This window comes from Callionymus lyra, chromosome 2, assembly GCF_982586985.1.
Source record: "Callionymus lyra chromosome 2, fCalLyr1.hap1.1, whole genome shotgun sequence".
Taxonomy (NCBI): domain Eukaryota; kingdom Metazoa; phylum Chordata; class Actinopteri; order Syngnathiformes; family Callionymidae; genus Callionymus; species Callionymus lyra.
Window position 1 is genome coordinate 25735601 of NC_141819.1, and position 16133 is coordinate 25751733.

A 16133-nucleotide genomic window follows, 5' to 3' on the forward strand; every position below is an offset into this window, starting at 1 on the left:
AGTTGTATAAATAACTTTGGCAACACTTTGTCATGAAGACCGTTTGTCATTTTAACACATGTATAGGCTTCAAGATAAGTTTTACAATCATGTATTTAAAAAAATCATCTTTTCAAACTGGCTTATTCACTGTTACACTTATCTTATACCCTACTTGTTTTGTAGTTCACTTTTTAAATTTCATATCTTTCTTATCTTCAAAACTTGACTGTTGTCTTTTTCACTGTTGTTTTATAATCTGTTTGTACAGTGTCTTTATAAAAATAATTAGTATTATTACAAAAAAAAGGATTGATAATTTATTAAGGGGGGAGATCTAAAAAATAAGTTCCCATCAACTTAATACAGTGTTATTTGTAACTACAATGTAATTACAAGACTGCCTTTCTGCTTTAGTTAAAGCCCCTAATGTCCAGCACTTATAATAGCTTAGTTAAGCAGATTCTAAACTGTCACAAATTGCTTCATACACTTTATAAATACATTATAATTGTCATTTTAGTTGTTTGCTAAGTTAGCTAAGAACTAGCTTTAAATTACTGGCTGAGGATGCAACGTAAATTAAATTAAATTTACTTTGACGTGTTTAAAAAAGGAAAGATTTGTAGTTATATTATAGTAATAGTTATATTACACTAATAATTAGTATTATAACTAGTTATTAAACTAGAAGTAAAAGGGATGTGGTGAAGCCTAACATAAATAGTACATAATGTCATATGTTTACATTTGGTCTGATAAAAGTCATGCTTTTAAGCTAAATGTTTAGTTGTTTTTTTTAAACAGTTGCCGCTAAGAGCACTTTATTACTGCTCCAGTCCATTCTTCTGATTGAATTTGTCCAATTCAGCGAGCGCCCAATTTATTTTCTCTCCTGCACGAGAGCTAATTCCAGGAGCGGCAATCTCGTAAACTTGTGTTCTAGTCTCAGTAAATTTGATGTCAGAATATAATTAGAGCATGAAGATAATGTTCCTGCTCGCAGGAAAACTCTTGTTATTTCACACGATCACATGTCTGATTGTTAACTCGAGCAGCTGATAACACCAGGCCAGGTGCAGCCTCTGCATAATGGAGTGTTTTGTTCAATCTTGTCCAGTCATCTCCCTCCGGCCTACATGATGGGATTAATACTGCAGTTTTCATTAGCAGCTCATGAGAAACTTTGGGCCTGGTGAAAAGTTTGATTTCTTACCTGAAGATGAAAATGAAGAGCATCAGCAACATACAGAAGTTGGCCACGTTCTCCATGGTCTTCATCAGGACCACCAGCTGCCGCTGCAGGGCCGGCATGAACCGGACCAGCTTCAGGACTCGCATCAACCGGAAGGTCCTCAGGACTGAGAGTCCTCCGCCCTGCTGACCTACAATCTCCCAAACACTGTCCAGAGAGAAGACGCATTCACATCGGGCTGAGCAAACATCCGATCGGTTTCCTGTTTGTGTTTGTTATTGTTGCCAAAGCGAATGCTGCTGTGGTCGAGGTCATTTCCAAGAAGATTTACTGCTATTATAGGTATTATATTATAGTCTTGCAGTTATGTTGGAGCTCTGCTTTAGTGTGTATTGTTGCCTTTGAGGTTTATTAAAAAATGCTGTAGTCAATTTTAAGTGTGTAGTCATTGTCAAACATATCTGAGCTATTGTATCCGGAATTGAAACATTGTTTTCGTAAACTGTTGTGAATTTAATTCAGGAGGAAACAACAGCATCAGCATTCATCTTTCCATCTGACACCAAAATATGTAAAAAACGGTTGGACTTCAATGAATGACATTCCAAGGAAACATTGATTTATGTTGTCTGGTAGTATCAGGGTTATGATCTGATGTGTGAGTTGTGCCAACAGGTTTCCTGAACTCTACTTTTCATTTAGAGTATTTTATTTATTGGCTAAAAAGTTATCCAATTATATAGATTAATGTATACAGAAAATGTAATGCTGTTTTAGCAAGAATAAAAAATATATCTATTGTTTGTATTAATGGCTTTCAGTGCATCATCAAGTGTTTTCTAGGGGTTTGAAATAGCATCGGGCTGATGAAGCTTCATGAAGCTTCTGTTCTCTTCTTTTTTTTAAGCTCAGGAGGTGGCAAAGTCAGTTGAAATCTTTGTGTTATCTCTGAGTCAAGGTGCACGACCGCTGCCAGGGAGATTGTTCACCTTGACCCAGAGATAACCGAAGGGATATCTCAAAACACATTAGTTTTCACGCCTTTGGGTCACCTTGACCCTGAGATGAAAAAGGGTTAAAATATGCAATAGGTTATAGAGCATTAAGTGCCATCTTATGACTCTGAAAACAAATGATAACACTTTATGGAGCTTCATCAACCCATTACCAGCTATAATATGGTTTATGGATGTATAGTTACATTTCTGAAGACTTAAAACCATCAAAAGCGTGTTCCTGATCCATTCTCGGACACTCACCTGATCACCACGATGATCCCATCAAAGATATTGTAGGGATTCTTGATGTATCCGAACGGTCCGTAAACCAGGATCTTCAACAGCATTTCCAGGGCGAAGAGGCTGGTGAACACGATGTTGCTGATCTCCAATGCATTGGTCAGTTCGTCGGGCTGGAAGAAGAGAGGTGGAGGAAAAAGAAAAGGTCACCAATGACTCGGGTTGATTGTTTGATACACAGAGAAAAAGTTGTGTCACTGAGGTAAACGTGAAATGCCAGACGCTGCAGACAAAAGCTGCAGCTGCAACATTTACTAAGAGCCCATCAGAGGATTAAGTTTCGTCAGATCAAACATCTGTGTGTGTGTTTGTGCGTGTGTGTGTGTGTGCGGAAGAGAGCGTGTGAGTGCGTGTCTGCTGAGGTCCGACGTTCGTGTAGATGAGACAAACAGGTCGACATTGAAGCGAAAGTGTTAGAAGATAAAAGGCTGTTCAAAATGTAAATCAGGCAGCCGTGGCAGGTATCCATAATAGTTGGAAATAACAACATGTGGGACCGTCGTTGAGAGTGTGTGGACTGTGGAACAACCCCACAGAAAAAAAAACGCAAAGCCTTTCATCTTCATGCATAAACAGTTTACACAACTTGAACATGAAGCATTTTTCAATTAGCTCCGTGTGACGCGGCAGCATACTTTCGATCAGATTGGGCTGAAAAGAGAACCAGACGACATACGGGTGTCGTTTGATTAGTTCAGACCCTGGATCAGCTACAGGTTGATCGAACAAACTGTTCTATATATGCTGTATTATTTTATATGTATATGTATTTGATTATATTTGTACAGTATCACGTGAGGCAATTTATTAGCTTTATTAGCTAGCTCGCTAACGTTTGTCAACGATTAAAATGTAATGAATAACTCATGGATTCGTATTTCTGTGCAAGTTTCACTTGTTTATATAATTATATTATTATAATTATAGTATAGAGTTTTTTTTGACACAAAGACCATGATTAGCTTGTGTTTCTTCTGAAAATTTAAATTACATTTTAACCAAATATAAATGTATAATTGACATAAGGTTCACTATTTTTTTTTTAAGTTGAGTAAAGAAACCAAAGCTAAATAAGGTATTTGTTACGTTATTGTGCATCATATTATTGTTATATGATATAAAACAAATTTTATTTCACAAACAAATCAACTTAAAAGTTAAACTATCAATGATTACAATCAACAAAGTTTCCTTTCCAAAGAATTTCCACATTATCAATATCATGGTTTTACCATGACCTCACAAGGGCCACATAAATTGAATCAAAGGACTTGCATGTGATCCTCAGTCCAGACATTGACTGGTTCTGATTTAAACCATTAATTTCTCCATTTTGGAAAATATTACTTTGTTTTATTTATAATTTATGGATTCTAAATCAGATGTGAATTTAATACAAATCAACTAACCAGGACACTGTGGAAGTCACAGAGTTTTTAATCCTAATGTTTATAATTCTTCATGACATATCTGCAGTTCCACCTTTCATCGTAAACACAATAAGTCCTGCAAATAAAATGAAACCTCTTCTGCTACAATGACGAGGTAGAACACCTCGTCTCTCACGAGAGGAGCTTTTGTGAGAGGAGATGAAGGAAATGCATCTTATTCAATAGATGGAGGGGGCATCTTGACTTTCATCAAGTTTTTGTGCAGATAGAAGTCATTTTCATCCGAAATGATGGCGTGTAACAATCAGACCAGAGGCACAAAGCAAGATTACACCGAAGGGATAATAAAATATCGAACTGAAAAACCACAGTTAGTTGTATGAATTAAGCCAAACTTTAATAACACATTTTCTTAATATGGTTTTTAACCATATTGTATTTCATTTCATTTTTTGTCTAAGATAAAAAAAATAACATTTACACAGAAATTATTAATTTTCAATATTTATTTATGTTTTTTAACATGGGCAATGCTATTAAACCTAAATAATAGAATTCCAGTTTGTCTGCGTTCAAACATGTTATAGCTGTGGGATGAGAAATGAGAACAAAAGACTAACCGGGACCTGAACCCATCTCTTTTTAGACTTTGGGCTACATCATTACAGAATGTGGTTTTTGTACTGCCTTTCAGAGTTTATTAATTGGACATATTTTGAACTACCTTGTCTGAGGTCAGGGTTCCCAAAGTCAGGCTCCTGAGCCATATGTAACCTTTGATCAGATTTTACTCGGCCTTAAGCCTCATTTAAACAGAGTTCATAAAGATCTATAAAGCTACAAGTTTGAAAACCTTACAATAACTAATTTTTTAGTCAAAAGAAGTTCAAAGTAAAGTCCCAAGAAACAGATTAAGTTATATTTTGAGTTGATGGATTACAAATAAATAATTAGTATGCTTAGAAATAAGATGATATATATCACAGTTTTAATCTTTGCTCTTCACCTTAATGCGAATGCAATGTTCCTTCGAAGATTGATTCATATGCACCTGAGCTTTTCAGATCATCTTTTCTGATATATTGTTTAATTAAAAAAGTTTTTCTTTTCATCGACTTCTATATTACCCTCAAGCATACATTTTCTTAAGGGAAAATACTTAGTAGCTTCATGTTAAACAAGTGCACACTTTACTATTTCCATCCACGACAACAACATGAACATTAATATTTTATAATCTCAAGTTAATAACATCCAGTTCAGACCATGTTACCTGCTGGGTCTGTAGAATCGCGGCAGTTCCATAATTAAACAACGTCCATGAATAGTTTAGTGTGTTTTAGGGCAAACAATAATCAGACTCATCAGTCAATGTGTTTTCTTAAAGGAGTTTAATCTTAATTAAAGTTATTCGCTCTATAAGTTAATATGCTGCCCGACGCGAGGTAATTATTCATGCCATTCCTGCAAAATGAATTCTTGCATATCAAATGATATCACCTTTAATTATTATTCCACGCTGCAACATATATTGAGCTGTAGAACCAGTGGTGGTTGATAAATCATTGTGACAAAAATAACTGAAAACGTTTTCCTAGGCATTTATAAATGTATTTATTTAGACAAATTGGCTTTTTGTAATGCCATAATTTTTTTTCCATGTTTCAACATTTTTCTACTATTTTACTACCCTAAGACACATTGGTAAATCGGGACTAAGGGCCTGTCCTGATTCTACCTTGATCCCTCCGTTTTGGAAGGGTTTCTTAATTCTCCGTCGGATGAAGAGGAAGGGGGTCAGACTAATATAATCTAGCTCTTAAAAGAAGGAGCGAGGTCTGAGGTACACCTGAAAAGCGGTATTTACAGTTAAAATTTGACACATCTGTGACCATTGCAAAGCGAGTGAGCAACACAGAGCATACATGACTATTTTTAATAAATAAGATTGTTATTTGTCTGTAATATTGCACAATGCGGTCAGGATGCTAACCGATGATTTGACGCTCGTAAAGATGTATTACTATTATTTTATGTGTATGTGTTTTCTGATGATAGATGACTATCTGACATTATACAGATTCACCCGAGGAAACCGGAAGTTTGAGTTTAAGTCTGAAACCGAACAATTAAAAATAGCACGCGCATAATATAGAAGAACATTTACATTTACAATTACGTTTATTTTAAAGACATGTGCCTTCAAGTGATCAAGGTGGACCATAAGGAGTGATAAAGCTTCATGAAGCCTTCTTTTATGACTCAGTAGGTGTTGACCTCAGTTTACAAACGACGTAGGTAACTTATATTATAGATTATAGAGCAGAGAGCGCCATCTAGTGGGCTCTGAAAATGTGTACAGCGCTTCATGAAGCTTCAATTCGTCACTTGCACTAAGTAAGCAACGTTTGTTTCCGTTATTAAAGGAGCAGAAATACAGTCACTACATAGACCTCAATTACCCGACTCTACAAGATGATCCAAGACCAAAGACCCTCGAGACCAAGACTAGACCGGGGCCACGAACAACTACAACTACTTTGTTTTAGTGTTCAACTTGTACCTTGTCAATCATGAAACCTACGGAAAAAAAGTTATCGATGCACATGTCACATGTGGATCTGAGCTATATTTGGTGAACATCACAAACAAGCCAAACTAAAAAGCCAGCTCTCCTCCACTCATTACCATATATGCACACACACACCCAAACACACACACACACACACACACAGGCCCCACTTTATAATGGATGTGGTTGATAAGCCAGAACAAGAAGTGGAGTTTTTACGGGGTGAGACTTGGACCGGAGACATCTGGCCTTGAGCAGAGGTTCATGTCATTATTTTTCCCCCACTGTTTCTGCTCCTCCATTGTTCCAGCTTGTATATTCCACATTCCACAGACATCATGCAACATTACTGCATGAGAAAGTGGCTGTAAAAGCCGTTCACACTCCTACCAGCACAGAAACACCCGTAGAGCCACTAACTGATGGATGGACAGTGTTATATGTGCAGCGTTTTCTTTTCTTCAGCTTCTGTCAATCAAAATATGAACTCAATTTTATATTTATCCAAAACAATAATAATGCATTTTTTTGTTTTACGTGTGTTAAGTATGTAGAAAGGTCTTAAACAAATATAATTTTGTGGGGAAAATGGTTATATTCTTGTTTTCTGCTGCAATAAGTGTTTCCTGTGTAATGAGGCGTCAGGCACTTTAGCAGCTGAAGCGTGTTGGATGAGGAATAGTTTAATCTGGTTAGAGCTAATGTAATGTCACCTAATCTGATCTGATCCAAACGGGATGCCATTCTATGGACGCACAATGATGCAAGACAATGAGTGCGTGTGTGTTTTACTGTAGAAAATATCCTCAAGGGGCGAATCAAACGGTGGCGGGGAATGTCCGTGACTATTGGTTAATTGCAATTTAACAATGATGAGAGAGACAATCCTGCTCAAGGGACCCACTGGATATGGTCATATGCCAAATGATGAGGCTACAGTCTTTGCTGCTCCTCTTAGGAACCAGTTTATCATATTCAGTGACCTCCAGAGGAATGCTTGACCTTCACTTTCCTTCATTGGATATTGAAAGGTTGAATTTGCTTTTTCATTTTTAATAATTGAATTAAAATAGGTTCAATGATGCCAACATTTTTAATTTCTAATAATTTTAATATATCACTTTCATTGTATTTGTTAAATATTTGGAAGTAGAATATTGTTAATTAATTTTCTAATGTTAAAAATATGAATCAATTATCTTTATTTAAATTATATATTCTTATATATAATCCACCTTTCAATGTACAAATTATTGATATTGATTAGTTAAAACAAATTGAACGTTTCAATATATAAATTATTTTATTAAATTGCTTGAAAATAATGAACTGATTTTTTTTGTTAATGTTTAAAAACATCCTGATGGCACTGATATATGTTCATAACTATATTACAAATCTATTAATTTATGTCCATTTTAAATTATCATATCTGTTTGTTGTTGTCATCCCATAATTTTCTTGGGGATCTTGAATAATGCGTTATTTTACGAGACGATTAATACTCACAGAAAATTCTAACTGTTACAAGTCATGTGACATAAAAACAATCACAGTGTAAAAATTGGTAAAACAATTTTACATGATCAGTCTTATATTTGCATGTCTTTATTTTCCACAGCTATGATGGTTCCAGAGCTACTTAGCATAGCAACCGACCTACTATATTATTCCTCATGAATAACTTCCTCTTATCCGTTAAGATATCATGACATTGTAATTGCTATAATCTCCGCCAAGCTAATGCTGGCACTATGAGGAACGGGCCGTGAAGTGGCATTTGAGCGTGTATAATATAATATAACCCTCTATATAAAACCAACAATAACTCCATGAATGTCAGACGCAAACAGTTACAAGGCTCGTTTCAGCGAGAGCAGGCGCAGAGACAAAAGAGGAGCTTGCTAAACATCAGCACGGCGCTATTTGACATCTCACTGAACCAGAAAATAACTGGGTCCATTGTTTGATCAGTCCATTGATTCTGCCTTTTTATGATTTCACAGGCTTCGGAGCTGAAAAAGAGCTGCTTCTATATATAAACCCAGATAAGGACCGGTTGATTCAGAATCCATGTCTCAGCACTGTGTAAATATGAGAAAACACTTTAGTCTAACGCCGGTTTTGGAGGAACGCCAGCGTCTTCCGACTTCAGTTTTGCACTTCAGGCAGTAACGGAAAAGTCAGCACTTTACAGTTGGCACTTTAGACCTCTACGTCTCCTTTTTTACAACCTCTTACGGGTTAAAAAACGATTAAATTTCCTGCGATATGTACTTGTCCTGTCTGTTTCTTAAGGAGCCTATAAGTGCTTGTTCTGACTCAAAGTGAAGAGGTCACAACATTTCCTGCACGACCCAACATGCTGGTCCTCGGCTCTTTAAAAGCAAACCGCTGTACTTTTGGGGGATTGCTTTCAAGGTCAGAGGAGCGTCAAAGATTTGCAGACCAAACTGACCCAGAAGTGACTGCAGACAACGTGTAGCAGCAAACATGCTGAATCAATATTGATGTTGGTGCTAAAAAGACTCCAAAGACAGTTTGCAAAACAGAATCCACTCGTGACCACTTCAACCCTTGAACTCCTCTTGCCTTTGTTTATCTCATATGACTTTTTTGTTTTTGTCATTGACGCAGGATAGTGAGAGTAACACAATCTGGAAATTGAGTACTTAAAAAAAAGCTGACCTGGAGGAGGGTTGATGATTATTACATCATAATAGACTCGCGCTCGTAACATCTCGTTCGTTGAGATTTCAGACGGGGGAGAACAGTATTAAGTAATAAGTTCAAAACTTGGTCATGATGGGAACTTACTGCATCTTGAATAAGAAGACTTCAAAATCTGAATTATGCAAGTAGGTCAAGAAAGTTGGGTTTTTACATTATTTTCCTAATATTGCTTTAACACAGATAAATACCGCCTGCATAACAGCAGATCTCTGATCCATCTCTTCTGAAGCTCATAACCCTCCAATGGGATCTTGATCAGAGGAGGAAGTAGAGCAAAGACCACCTGTAGAGTTCACTGTCTTAAATACTCTAGCGACTCTTGCAAAACACGTACATTGTGTCCTGTTTTTTTTTCACGGCTTGAGTTGCTTTTATTTCTTTACCACCCCCACCTAATCTCCTCACTTTTACTCTCCTGCTTTTCACAACATTTACATCGTTTCCCGTTAACTAGTTTCATTCCGTCCTCTTACACTTACTCTCACACAACCAAACATGATCACACACTGCCATAATTACTAGTCTGACATTTATGGTCCTCGTACCAGGGCTCTGAGTATAGAACAACACCATAACACAAGTCATGTTTTGAATAAAAAGAACAAATGACTTCATATTGATTTACACAGTTGGTATCCATTTTAAGTGTTAAAATGTTTAACAGCATTTTGAGAACTTAAAGAAAGTACAGTTCAATTGTAACCTTTTTTTTTTTTACCCTATAAGCTCTCTTTGAACCACTTGAAGGAATGGCCATCTAAATAATGTCATATTTCTAAGTGAAATGAATGATTTTTAACATATAAAAAGGTTATCCAAACATACCAGCATTTACTCTGTAAATAATGTCATGAAAAATATAATTCTAAAAGAAATATTGACAACGATACAGTGTCAACTTCATCCAAAAGCAGTCAGTACCAAGAAAGTGAAAAAATAATTTCCTTCAAAGTCACTAATCCCCAGAACACCCAGTCTGACAAAAGCAGAAGATTAATGAGCGACACATTAATCATGGCTGTAAAAGAGGCTTCCGTAAGGAATATCACTGCAGTAACGCAACATCCTGGGACAATGGTGATGCCTCCCTTGGATCTGTGAAGTAACAGTAAAGAACTTGTGCTGAAGTCACTTCACATTTGAAAGATAAAAAAACAAAAGATGACTTTCATAACTTATGTTGTTTCTTTTTCTTTTACATTTATGCTCTTGAACTGTAAAGCTTGTATTGACGTATTGTACACATTCAAGAAAATAAATAAGTAAAAAAACTTTCACAAGATATGTTCATAGGAACGTCTAAGAATTCTACAATATTGAATCCAAATACAATTTTCTTTTTTACTACCAATTTTGCCATACAAACCACATTTACTATGTCCTCCCCTGATATGTTAGCAACAGATGCAATAAATACTTTACACACAATCTGTACACATGTACACATTTGGACAATTTACCAGAATCAACTGCATATTTGAGCTGTAGTGGGCCAACACTTGTGCTTGCATCAACCAAACCTGTTTCAATGTTGGAATATGTATCCCAAGTGTGTTTCTGTTTAGATAAATTCTAGGCAAATTTTGAACATCATCTTGAGGGATCAAGAAGACAATATTGTGAAAACAGTAAAAGAACATTTAACCACATTACATTCACATTATAGGTTCAACCTTAATCTCTACTACAATATTGCAAAACAAAGTTGAAAGTCAAAGGACAACGAAGGCGTTTCAAGGCTAACGTTGTGTTTCATATTTCACTGACGGATCAGTTTGAGCAGCACAGTAGTTCCAGCCTACACACAATCCGACCTCATCTCAAAGCTCTGTCAAATCCGCAGCAGCAAACTTGGCTAGAGGACGTATGGAAAGGGAAACCCAGCCGGATCAAACCTTGTGGACAAATTTAGACGGACAAACGTAGGGATCTCTGTTGCTATTGGATGTCGTTGGACTTTCAATCAATAAACCGTCTCAGGAAAGTTCTCAGCAGCCAGTCTGGAACCTACAGGGATCCATTTGATCCTCTCTCAGCAGTCAACGGAGCGATGAAGGGTTTTAGAAAGACAAAGGAGAGGAGTAGGGAAATTAAAAACAAAAGGAGCAAAGTGAATAATGGGAGCGCTAAGAGGAGGAAAAGGGGGGAAAAGAAAAAAATAGAGAGGGGGAAAGAAGGAACAAAGTGCAGCAGGCTGGAAAAATAGAAGAAACAAAAGCAGAGAGCTTTTAAACGTGTGTGTGCATGTGTGTTTCTCTGATTAAGCGTTTCTTGCGCAGACCCAGGATATGTGGCATCTGGTTGTGATTATAGGCATCGGGTCAGAGACCTAAAGTAACCTCAGCAAACCTGGTCATGTGATCAGCCTCACACACACACCAACAATACCTGTCTCCCAAAGTTGACTCGTGCAGTAAAACTTTTGTTGGAACCATATTTGCCAGAAACACAATCGCCTCCAACCCTTTAGCGAGACTTAACTACCAAATCCTTGAGAGGAGACATCTGAGTTGTAGAAAATAAAATGATGTCATCAGATTATTGATAAAATAAAGTTTGTTTTATTGTTGAAGGCTTGACATCATTTGCTTTGGCTAGCTGTCGCATAATTTTAGACTGAAGCTGTCATAGGTCAACTTTTTACTTAATTCACTTAACAAAACATTGTTGTGGGTTAAAGTAAGTAAGTAAGTAAGTAAGTAAGTAATATTTATTTATATAGCGCTTTTCCAGACCAGGGTCACAAAGCGCTTTAACAATCAAAACAATACTTAAAAAAGTATATACTTTAAAGATCAAGATAATAATGAGAACAACACAGGAGTTCCAGAAAATCAGGGAAAAGCCTGAACAAATAGAAACGTCTTAGGATGTTTCTTAAAGGAGTCAGTAGACTCCATCAAGCGCTAAGAGAGAGGAAGATTGTACCAAAGCTTAGGAGCAACAGCCTGAAAAGATTTCTCTCCTCTGGTCCTGAGCCGTGTGCGAGGAACCATAAGTAGATTCTGATCCACAGACCTCAGAGCCCAAGTTGGGGTGTAAGGCTGGATCAGATCAGTGATGTAAGGAGGAGCCTGACCATGAATAGCTCTGAAAGTAAGAACCAGAATTTTAAAGTTGATCCTGAAAGAAACTGGAAGCCAGTGAAGAGTTTTAAGGATCGGGGAAATGTGAGTTCTTCTACTAGAGCGGGTCAGAATTCTCACTGCAGAGTTCTGAATCAACTGCAGGCGAGCAGCTCCTTCTTGTTAAGACATGAAAACAAACTGTTACAATAGTCCAGACGAGAAGAAACAAACGCATGGATTACAAGCTCCAGATCATGTTCCCACAACATTTTCCTAAATTAACTAATTAATTAAATTAATTAATTAATAATTAATTAAAGTAACTATATGTGACTAGTTATAGGTTGATGAAACTTGAAGCATTTTTTTTCTCATAGTAAAAGTACACTATCTGCTCATAATATGTTGCTTTGATCAGGTATTTCTTTGAAACCTGACATGATTTTTAAACTTATGGCACCACCGACGGACATCTAAAACGTAGGTTATATACGTTGCTTCATGAAGCTTCATGAGCATCAGCAACTAGTTGGTGTCAACCAGTTGCATCTCCCAAATTGGTCAAAATAGGTGGTTCTTTTTTGGCTAGTTACTATAGCTATTAATAAATAAAATATAAAATTGTATATTTTACTAGTATTTTTTTTTTTTAAGTATCTCTAACAACAAACAATATTTTCAAATCCACCGAAACTGCATTGAGATTAAGTTAAATAGTTACGACGTATGATAGACCTTTACTAGAATGGATTCTATTGTTAATTTATTGACGTATTAAAATCAGCACCAACAATAATAATAAAGGAAACAATACTATGTATTGCCATGCTCTCATGCCTCACAGTACATTGACTCACCTGCTCATGGTACTCGATGCCCATGCTCAGCGTGTTGATCAGGATCGCGATCATAATCCCACGTCCAAAGTACTTGCTGTCCACGATCTTCCTGAAGGTGTCGCACACCAGCCTCCAAAAGCGAACCACCTGGCCGGCAGTTTTGCCCATGCTCCGTTGCTTCTTCCAGGCGTGTCGGCTGTCTCTCCTGTCCTTATGTTGCAGGTCCTGATTGAATTCATAGACTCCCTCGCTGTCGGAGTCACCAGGTGTCTCGTTGCCCTCATGGCCACCTTCCAACTCCTGGGCCAGGAGTTTGGCGCAGTACGGGCAGTTCTCCGGGTCCATTGTTGACGTGTTCAGATCCACGGCAGCACTTGTGCCACTGAGGTCGTGGGCCGACAGCTGGTAGGAGAGCTGAGCTGCAACAGTGCAAAGGAAAAGAATCGCCGTCAAACACGTTTGATCAAGATGAAGTGCACATCAAATCATAAATATATGAGCAGATAAATTCAACTCATGTGGTATAATCTTTCACAGCAGTGATTTGTAACAACGACCTGGCAGCGTATTTCCTGTATAAGCAGTTTATAATTCTGCTCACACGAAGAAAAAAAAACTTGGCTTGAATCTGTTCAAGTTGGTGGGCTGATCCGACCCGATTAATTAGCATTTTCCAAGAATAATTTTTAATATATTATTCAATGTAAGTGGAGTTTTTTTAGAAGGATGATTAATTGAAGACTACTCTTTGAAGATCAATCATCGAGCTTCAGATACAAAGTGTGTCGAAAAACATTATGAAACACCATGTTTCCTATTCACACATCTAGCTTGTATAACACATAGCTTTAAGCTTACAATTGCTTCAGTAACTATCAATAACCTTGGTTTTTGTAATATGGAAAGTAAATAAAGAGCTAATTAGCTTTTTTAATTCTCTGAATATTATAGCCACAATATTTTTGTTATCAGTATTATTATATTTTTTTCAGTACGATGAAACACTAAACATGAAAAAATAGAATCCACTTTTGACTTCTAACATCTCATTAAATCCCTGAATATTTAAGGTTTAAATTCCAAGTCCAGCATGAACGTTCTTATGAAGCAAAAATCTATTCAGAGCTCAATTATTATCTGAATTAAATCAACATAATTGGGAAGCAACAAACAGCTCAATATGTTCATTTATTTCTCTCACACCAAGTTCCAATTACAGGAATTTACATTGCATTTGGCGGTGAAAACAAGTTTACCTGTAGGGCTGTGTGTGTCCACCAGACTCATCCTCTTTCCCAGAGGCATTGGTGGGATGTTCAGGTTGAAGCTGTAATTTGTCAAAGTACTTGTTGCAACACTCCCTCGTCTCGACTCTTCAAGTGCTCTCGCCTGCAGTGTTGGGTAGTTCTTATGGCCGGGGCCGGCAAAGGGAACTGAATTCCTCTTCATCGGTCTTGACACGGGGGCAGGAGCGAGGGCGAACGGTCCAGGGAATAAGCTTGTGTTGGATGGCGTCGGGAGGAGAGTGTCTGGGAGGAAAACACTGAGGCTGGAATTGTTTTTTCCCAAAGCTGGATCCAACAGGGGTGACGCATTTGCATCCGAAGTCGTGGCGATGGCAGAATGTGGTGGTAGGGTTAGGGTTGCCACCGTCCCTCCATTGTTGTTGACGGAATGAGCCTCCACATCTGCAACTCCACCGACCCCTCGACCCCTCAAGCTTCCGTTCCCAAGGTGATAATGATGATGGTGGTGGTGATAGTGGTGCGCCATATGGTGCACCGACAGGGACCCCTGCCTGGATGAAACCCGCCTTCTCCGCTGGCTGATGTTCCTTTGAGGTTCCGTCGCAGGTGGGGAGGCGGCAACATTTAGCCCCGCATGCCGAGCCAGGAACCTGTACAGGTGTGCCACCTGTCTGGCACTTTTCCGGGTGATGTAAACAAGGTATTTGAGCAGCTCGTCGTAGCAAGAGCCGGGCTCTGAGAGTGAGGCGAGGGTGCTGGCGTTGGACAGGTATCGCACTCTCTGCTCCTTCATTAACTGGCTTTCCCTTTCTTTGGTCTCGGAAAACTGAGTTGCGATAACGACCAGGCACAGATTAATCATGAAGAATGAGCCAATCTAAAAAAGACAAAGGGGGAGCATACAAGTTTGCCAAAAAAAAAAATCATTTTTTAACTCAATTACTTTGACATGGAATGCCGGTACTCACGATGATAAGGAGGATGAAGTAGATAAAGTTGTAGAAAGAATGAGCATCCATCACGAAGTACATGATGTCAACCCAGCCCTCCAGAGTGATCACCTACACACACAGACACACACACAAATCTGTCAGGATTCCACGATAAATTCCACAGCACTGTGTCAGCACAAGACTAATCCCTACGTGTGTCTCTTGTGTGCGTTACCCTACACATCCAAACCACAGTGACACCCGGCCTTGAGCGGGAACTCATCCCAAATCTGGTTTTCATCCCCTGAAATTACCCCCTTTCAACCCGACAGCGATAAATGAAGCGCCTGACAGAGGCTTTACAGATCATGTACAGATAGCAAAAACAAATGGTCTGGAAAACGGTGGCAGTGATACTGTGGGGCTGAAACACATAACCCCTATAATCCCATGGAGCAGTTTGCCTCAATATGCCTGAAAATGAAACCTTCCTTTTTGTCGTCATCTTGGGAAAATAGCCTGGTCTCAGTGTATTAGCAGCAGAAACGACTATCATCTTATAGTAAATGACTAATAAGGTTTATAAGTTAACAGAGGCCACCCAGGGACACATTACATGCAGCCAATGCGGAAACAGAATAAGTTTCCTTTTTAAAGCCACAACAAAATATAGGAGTTGAGAGACCATTTACACACACCTGCATCACATACACAAACAAGTGTTGATTGTCCAATTTTAATTGTGCTGAGACTAAGTGTGTCCAATTGAGTGAGTTCAATGTTATTCAGATGAAAGATGCCCATTTCTCGAGTCACCTATTAATTAAGCTATTGATATCCATTTGTATTATCACAAATAAAAATGTTGTATATTTCTAT

The 16133-nt window shown here is 37.9% G+C and overlaps 1 protein-coding gene across 13 annotated transcripts in view; it reads right to left on the reverse strand.

Annotated features, from left to right (window-relative positions):
- Positions 1–16133, reverse strand: part of cacna1g (calcium channel, voltage-dependent, T type, alpha 1G subunit) — a 192043-nt gene that overhangs the window by 67768 nt on the left and 108142 nt on the right. For all 13 annotated transcript variants that reach the window (XM_087784348.1, XM_087784342.1, XM_087784346.1 and 10 more), the window contains exons 8-12: positions 15291–15383; positions 14332–15199; positions 13094–13494; positions 2434–2585; positions 1196–1381 (exon numbers count right to left, since the gene is read on the reverse strand). In XM_087784348.1, the coding sequence (XP_087640474.1) occupies positions 1196–1381; positions 2434–2585; positions 13094–13494; positions 14332–15199; positions 15291–15383 (1700 nt within the window). The remainder of the gene's footprint in view (positions 1–1195; positions 1382–2433; positions 2586–13093; positions 13495–14331; positions 15200–15290; positions 15384–16133) is intronic.